This window comes from Musa acuminata, chromosome BXJ3-8, assembly GCF_036884655.1.
Source record: "Musa acuminata AAA Group cultivar baxijiao chromosome BXJ3-8, Cavendish_Baxijiao_AAA, whole genome shotgun sequence".
In the NCBI taxonomy this organism is placed as follows: Eukaryota; Viridiplantae; Streptophyta; class Magnoliopsida; order Zingiberales; family Musaceae; genus Musa; species Musa acuminata.
In genome coordinates, this window is record NC_088356.1 from 40,030,497 (window position 1) to 40,037,871 (window position 7,375).

General features: G+C 48.0%; 1 protein-coding gene across 1 annotated transcript; it reads left to right on the plus strand.

Annotated features, from left to right (window-relative positions):
- Positions 1 to 813: 813 nt before the first annotated feature.
- On the plus strand, positions 814 to 2,568 carry LOC135645464 (agmatine hydroxycinnamoyltransferase 1-like). Its single transcript, XM_065163860.1, has 2 exons — positions 814 to 2,183; positions 2,257 to 2,568. Exon 1 carries the CDS (start codon positions 858 to 860, stop codon positions 2,175 to 2,177), a length of 1,320 nt encoding a protein of 439 aa, XP_065019932.1. The 5' UTR covers positions 814 to 857; the 3' UTR covers positions 2,178 to 2,183; positions 2,257 to 2,568.
- The last annotated feature ends 4,807 nt before the right edge of the window (positions 2,569 to 7,375 follow it).

Genomic DNA, 7,375 nt, shown 5'->3' on the forward strand with positions numbered 1-7,375 from the left:
TGAATAAGGGATGAGAATCGATGTTAGGTGACCGAAGAATTGTATTACATTATCCAAAATTAATGTTCCTTAAGAACCGAAATCATCACTGGAGATCAGTGGTGCAATCGAGGGAAAGCTTAGGGGTATGATAGGGCGATCGAAAGGCAATTAAGAGGTTGAGTTTGATTATAGTGTTTCAATAACCGTCTCGTGACACTTTCCATGTTGAGAAGACGGTACGAGCTCTCGTGTTAATTTCAAAGTGACGGTCTGGCACCAGTTGAATCAGAAGAATAATGACTGTGCCACTGTTTCCCTATCACGAACATTTTATACATAAATCTATAACCCTAGTTTGGATCGATCACTGCATTTGTAGCTACTACCATTATAGCTATCATATGCAATATATTCAAGTGATTAAGATATCGGTATCTTCTCTACCAACCCGATTCGCGGCAGCAGTGAAGTCATAGATGTAGTTGACATGAATGATAAATATTAAGATCTTTAATTTGATAACCATATGTTTTCTTGTTCTTCACTATAAAAGTAGGATCTGAGATGACATCTTCACCAGTAAACGATCTAATCCTTCACTGACAAGTGTCAAACATGAGTTGCCTTCAAAGTCAAAAGTGATCCATGAGAGTTTGCCGATTGTCGATGGCTGCCAACTGTCTCTTACTCTAGCATTCCATTCATGAGAGGGTCACCCTACCAAATGGACGTCGGTCAGTATTATCCTACTTTCTATCACTGTATGGTTAACACTACAAATCAAACACCGAAGTGCCGCTACTCTGTCGCTTATTTAAGCTGCTGCTGCTCTTCTCCAAAGAGCGGTGTAAGGAGAGCTTCCTCAACCTGCAGCCATGCTGGAAGATGGTAAAAGCATGAAGGTGAGAGTGGAGAGGTCAAAGATCGTCAAGCCTTTACACAAAGGTGAGCCGACTTCCACCTGTCTTCGTGTTCCCTTGAGCGTCTTCGACAAGATCACCTACGACACCCACATGGCCGTCATCTACGCCTTCCGGCCGCCCACCCCCTCGAACACCGACATCGAGAAGGGGCTGGCCACTGTGCTCTCCGAGTACCGGGAGTGGGCGGGGCGGCTCGGGGAGGACGCCCGAGGCGAACCTGTGGTCCTCCTTAACGACGCCGGTGCGCAGGTCTTCCAGGCGTCGTCGGACGCGCCGCTCGACGTGGCCGGACTTCTTAAGCCCTCGCCGGCTCTGCTGACCCTGCACCCGGGGATACAGGGGGTGGAGGAGCTAGTGCAGGTGCAGCTCACGAGGTTCGCCTGCGGAAGCCTAGTCGTGGGATTCACGGCGCACCACCTGGTGGCCGACGGCCACGCCGCCAGCAAATTCCTGGTCGCGTGGGGCGCCGCGACACGGGGCCTTCCTATCCACCCCATCCCCTTTCGCGGCCGCTCCGCCTTGTTCGTCCCTCGCGAACCACCTCGCGTCGAGTTCCAGCACCGGGGGGCGGAGTTCACCACCAAGAAGATGTTCAACGCCAAGGACGACCCCCTAAAGGACGACATCGTCGTCCACAAGGCGCACTTCACCAAGCCCTTCCTGACCGCTCTCAAGGCCAAGGCTTCGCTGGGGAGCAAGAGGCAGTACAGCACGTTCGAGAGCTTGGTAGCCCACTTATGGAGGGTCATCAGCAAGGCTCGCGGACTCGACGAGCGCACCACCAGCGACGTCCGCATCTCCGTCGACGGCCGCAGGAGGCTGAGCCCCCCCGTCCCGGACGAGTACTTGGGCAACCTGGTACTGTGGGCGTTCCCTCGCGCGCAGGTGGGGGAGCTCATCAACAGCCCATTACAGCACGCGGCAGCGCTCATTCACGAAGGCATCGAGAGGGTGGACGACCGGTACTTCAGGTCGTTCATCGACTTCGCGAAATCGGCGGCGGTGGAGTTGGAGGGTCTGGTGACGACGGCGGACATGAACGAGTGGGTGGTCAGCCCCAACTTGGAGGTGCACAGTTGGTTGAGATTTCCCTTCTATGACGTGAACTTTGGCGGTGGGACTCCTTTCTGCTTCATGCCGACCTACTCACCAGTGGAGGGGATGCTGGTCCTGCTTCCATCCACGGTTGGAGATGGAAGCATCGAAGTTTACGTGCCTCTCTTCAACCACAACTTGGCCACCTTCAAGCACCTCTGTTGTTTACTCGACTAATTTGTCGTACTGCCCGATCCCTTCTCTCTCTCTCTCGCTCTCTCTAGGGTATATTATAATGTTCTAGCTATGCATGCAGACTGGTTTCAACAGGTCGTATGTGGGTGGGAGATTTCTGAGGAAACAGGCACTGTGTTAGAAAGGGAAAGGGACAAAGAGAGCATTCATAAGATATGCTGAGAAAAGCAGCAGGGAAGAAGATTAAGACTTGCAGATAATGTTTGGTCATGTATACTTACTTTATGCATGGTAGGGCATGCATATGTGCTTGATAATGAATAGTGCTCAATAAAGTTGGAGTTGAATCTGCATGGATTGTGTAAAGAATACTGCTGTTCTTTCTGCTTAAGCACTCCATCGGCAGAATTTGATACCTGGGAGTGCAGCGGTTTAATAGGAACAAGTATGAGTGCTCATCACAATGTAATAATGTGTCAGAGAAAGACTTGAGCAAGCTAATTTAATTCTGTGCATGTCATTGACAGGCTACCATCAGTTATGTTCTTATCAATCTGACGGTTTCTAACAAGTTACATCACCTACGTATTTTTCCTCTGAAAAAGAAACCAAATATTTCAAATAAATCTCTCTTAAACAATGCAAGAAAAAGGTTGTTTAATGCTCTAATTCATGAAGATATAGATGCATGCGGAAACATATTGAATGAAAGGAGAAAAGATTGGTGGTGATGACATATGAAGGACGACAGAATGATTCAAGAGATCAGCCAAATAGTAATTAAGAATCAGAATTCCTGTGGCATATATGACTAATTAAAAAGTGGATGACTCAAATGTATGACCTAATTCATATAGGCTGTTGGTCAATAAAAAAAGAAAAAGTAGGTACTATTTTGTCTAAAAGATTCTCACAGTATCAGCAGTAGAGAAGACAAAATGTATAATGCAGATGAACTCTACTCAGAAATAATATAGTATTTCTATTCTATAATCTATAGTGTTTTGCTTCTTCATTTCTAGACTGCAAACACATATAATGTGAACAGATTGCATTCTTGTGGTACGCTTTTCCTGGCACTGCCTTGTGATGGCGATTGGGTTGTCACGTGGTGCATAAAAGTCACACGGATGCAATCAACGGAGTGACACCACAATGTAAATCTTCCTATTCTCAAGATGAAATTTTCAATGACCAAAATCTTGAAAGATTTGTACCAGTAACATAACAAGCGACGAATGCTTTGCTCAGCACCACAACTTGTTATTATCACGCACAACAATTAAATAGAGATGGATTCCCTGCTAACCAATACCAAAGTCCGCACTGTTAGGTGACATTGTAGGCCCATTGATTTGGTGGGAGAGGGGAGGGGAGTGTTCTCGATGGTTCCTGGATCATCCTAAATGAGATTAAACCTCCTCAGTCCGGATATGACCAAACCTAACCTGATCGGATGTGTTTGTTTAGATGACCAAACCTAACCTCCTCACAACCTTGTTGTTGGCCTGCCATTTCTATTGGAACCGCAAGTGTCAGAGACCCTTCATGTCCTTAGAATCAGATGACTCCTACATATATAAGTGGCACCACTACTGCAATAACATACAAGTCAAGTGCTTTCGAGGATCACCATATATTGTGCATCTTTCACATTAAACAGGCAAGGGAAGCGAAAATTCGGAGAGTAGCTTACAGGAAGGCAGAGAAATCACACCAGAAACTTATAAGAAATGACAAATAAAGAGACAATCCTGAGCGCAAAAGATAAAGCTCACAGTCTAACTATTTCTTTGTGCACTGAATTCATAGTTCAAGGTTCCACCAGTGGTAGGGTTACCGTCAACAGGTTCTATTGCCAGTCATGTAGCAGAGCCAAAACCACCCAAAAAATTCCAATGCTATATAGGTAAGTATTTCTAGAGTTAGGTAACCTAAATATACTAAGACTACGTGAAGGGAGCACATAGTTAATGGAGTCACTAACAGCTATATGGAAAACGTACTAGCGTGTCAAGACCGGCACACCCTTCAATCCACAGTGACATTGGTCGTCGATTAGTTGGAATGGCTAATCTCGTGACCATCTACATTTCCATTGGAGACTTCAAGAACTTGAATTGTGATAGGGCATATTCCGGCATCATCCTGCAGCCACAGTCAATCGCCACATCGAAACTGACGTGGTGCTTTGGTGCTGACGTGGTGCACCGTATTGATATGACACTTCGGACCTATATGAGACAGTCGCTTACATCCGTGCCCACGCCACCTGATGCTGTACGAGACGGTGCCACACGACTCGGGATCAGGCAGGTTAGTCAGTGCCTACACAGGGCGTATAGGTTGACCGCCTGAGACATCAGCGGCCATTAACCGATTGCATACGGTGACCTCCAATTGTAAGTATAAAAGCCGACCTTCGGGCTAGTGCCAAGGGTTGGACTGCGAACATCTAATCTCGTCATCACATCTCTCTACTGATTTAAGCCTCGAAGGGGTTGAGTCGGAAAGTCCACTCTCGACCTCGATCTTTGTGTAGGAATTTGGAGCTCAACGTAGAAGTACGGAGCACTACAAAATGCATCTCGACCCGATCTCCCTCAGACTGACCTGATCTCCCTCAGACCGACTTGACCATACATCGACTCACTCCAGCCTAGAAGCCACATTTGACGACCTTGCATACATGCCTCGAACCAAGTCGTGCTGACTTCTCGGCCATGGCGTGAAGTTGCATAATATTTCTAGTGCTAGAGGAAGGGCCATGTCATAGGAATGTCAACCATCGTGCAACCCCGACGAGCATCCCAGAGAAGAGGTACCCACTGCTCACTCCACCTTCGGTCTTGGGGGGCAATTGCCCCTTCCCCTCATATGGACGAAAATGTTTTAGCTCAAACCCCGAGTCACTACTGGCGATTGGAGACCTACGATAGCGACTCCGATCCGATAGAGCATATCGTTGTATTTCGAGCCCAAATGGCCCTATACGACACCTCCGCCGCCCTCATGTGTCGAGCATTTCCCACCACCCTACAAGGTCCGGCTCGAATGTGGTACGACCAACTAAGGCCATCCTCGGTCTCATCCTTCAATCAACTTGCAAGAGAGTCCGAGCTCAACTTCTTGGCTAATGCAAGATCGAAACCATCCGTGGCCATGCTCCTCGAACTAAGCCAAAAGGACGATGACCCATTTCATTGCTCACTTTGCTATCGACATCCGAGGGATCCCCGATGCCCACCCCTTGTTAATTATGTAGGCATTTCTGATGGGCCTATGACCATCTCGATTCTTCTGGTCACTGGTCGAGAGGCCACCAACGATCGTCCCCGAGATGCTCCAGTGTGACAACCAGTACGTAGTGATAGAAGCATTGATAGCAGGGAAGCATGAGAACCACAAGAAGCCCCATGGAGAGCAGTCCCATGGGCAACCCTCGGGGCCACCAAGGAGGAGGCTCGATCGACCCAAGTTGTCACTACCGAGGCCCCCTCTATCGCCCCTGAACTCATCAAGAATGGAAATCTTCCTTCAGATTAAAGAGAAGGGGCTCCTGAGGGCGCCCAACCCTATGAAAACTCCCCATGAGTCCAGAAATCAGTCCAAGTATTGCCAGTTCTACCATGACTATAGCCACGACACCGAGGAATGTCATAATATAAGGAACTAGATCGAGGAGCTCATTCGAAGGGGACACCTCGGACGCTACATCAAAAAATCCCGAGAACCCTCTCTATGCCCATAAGTCTTAATCGAGAAGCAAATTGAGGCCATTATTGACAACCCAGCATCTGGTGGGGACAGCATGTCGGGATGTAAAGCTTACGCTCGAGCCACTGTAGAAAAACACCCCAGACAAAACGATGAGCCCAAGATCACCTTCGAGGCGAGGGAAACCTGTTGAATCTCATATTTTGATGATGAAACCAATTGATATGTATTTATGTTTTAATCCGCGTTTTGAGTGACGCAGGATGCTTCGATCAAGTTGAGACAATTAAAGCAGGAAGAATCAAGTTGTGCCGGAGGAGAACATGTCAGAAGATTGGATGTCGGATCGGTCGACATATCGACAGAAGGCTTCGGGCCGTGGATTCGGGCATCATGCCAAGAAAAGCGGATATTGCGCCAAGGATATAGGAGTTGTGGAGTCAACTGGCCGATTGGACAATAAGCCGTAAGAGAGGATGATGCACCGAAGAATCAGACGAAGCGTCGAGTGACCAATGACATGCCAGACAACTTGATTAATGCTTAGTATTAATTATCTAGATCGAAGTATGTTTTTACATGTGCAAGATTAACTACGATAGCAAGGTATAAAGTAAAATAAAGTCCCGGAGTCAAGGACACGATTATGTTGGGAGTTCGAGAGTTCATCGGAAGTCCGGACATTCGTTGGAAGTTCTGGAAGAACCAGCCGAGAAGTCTCGGAGCTTGCCAGAGAAGCTCGTCGGAACTCACCAAGAAGATCGTCATGAAGTCCAGGAGCTTGCCGGGAGTCCACCGGAACATTGCCGAGAGATCGTCGGAAGGTCGCCGGAAGATCACTGGAAGAATAGACATAGGGACTTATTTAGCTTAGCAAATGTCTTAGGATTTCGTAATTAGCATGTAATTGGGCTTGGATTTGGGCCAACCCAATTAGGGGCCAGCTAGGCCCATATAAGAATTGTGTTGGGCCCAATAAGAGGCCCAAACAATGCCCCAAGAAGTCTCACCGTCGTGGCATAGTCTTCGAGACTGTGTCAGACGGTGGTACCGCTAGTCTGGGCGGTTGTACCGCCCCTGACAGGGTGCCAGGTGGTGGTACCGCCAGTCTGGGCAGTGGTACCACCCAGCACTACCTCCCAGGCGATGGTACCACTAGACTTGGGCGATGGTACCACCTAGGATAGTGTTAGTGTCGACTGACACTGGGCGGTACCACCGCCCAGCGCAGGCGGTAGTACCGCTCGTGCCCGGGGAACTCAGGATGGGAAAGTTTTATGCTCCAAGTTTGAATCCACTTGAAGCCTATAAATACCTCTCTCATCCCTGGTTAAAGCACACAAGCACAAAGAGTCTAAAAGTAAAGAAACGCTGCTGCAATCTCTTTAGAAATTTCCTCCTCCAAGTCTAAGTGTTAGAATTCTGTTTAAGAGAGGAGAGTGAGTGCTTGTAAGGGTTATCCCCTAAACCTGGTAAAAGGAGAAGAGGGGTGTAAAAAGTGGTTGGTCTTCGCCTATTGAAGG

Excerpts from the sequence above, each read along its gene's own strand:
- LOC135645464 (XM_065163860.1), top strand. The coding sequence starts at position 858 with ATGCTGGAAGATGGTAAAAGCATGAAGGTGAGAGTGGAGAGGTCAAAG.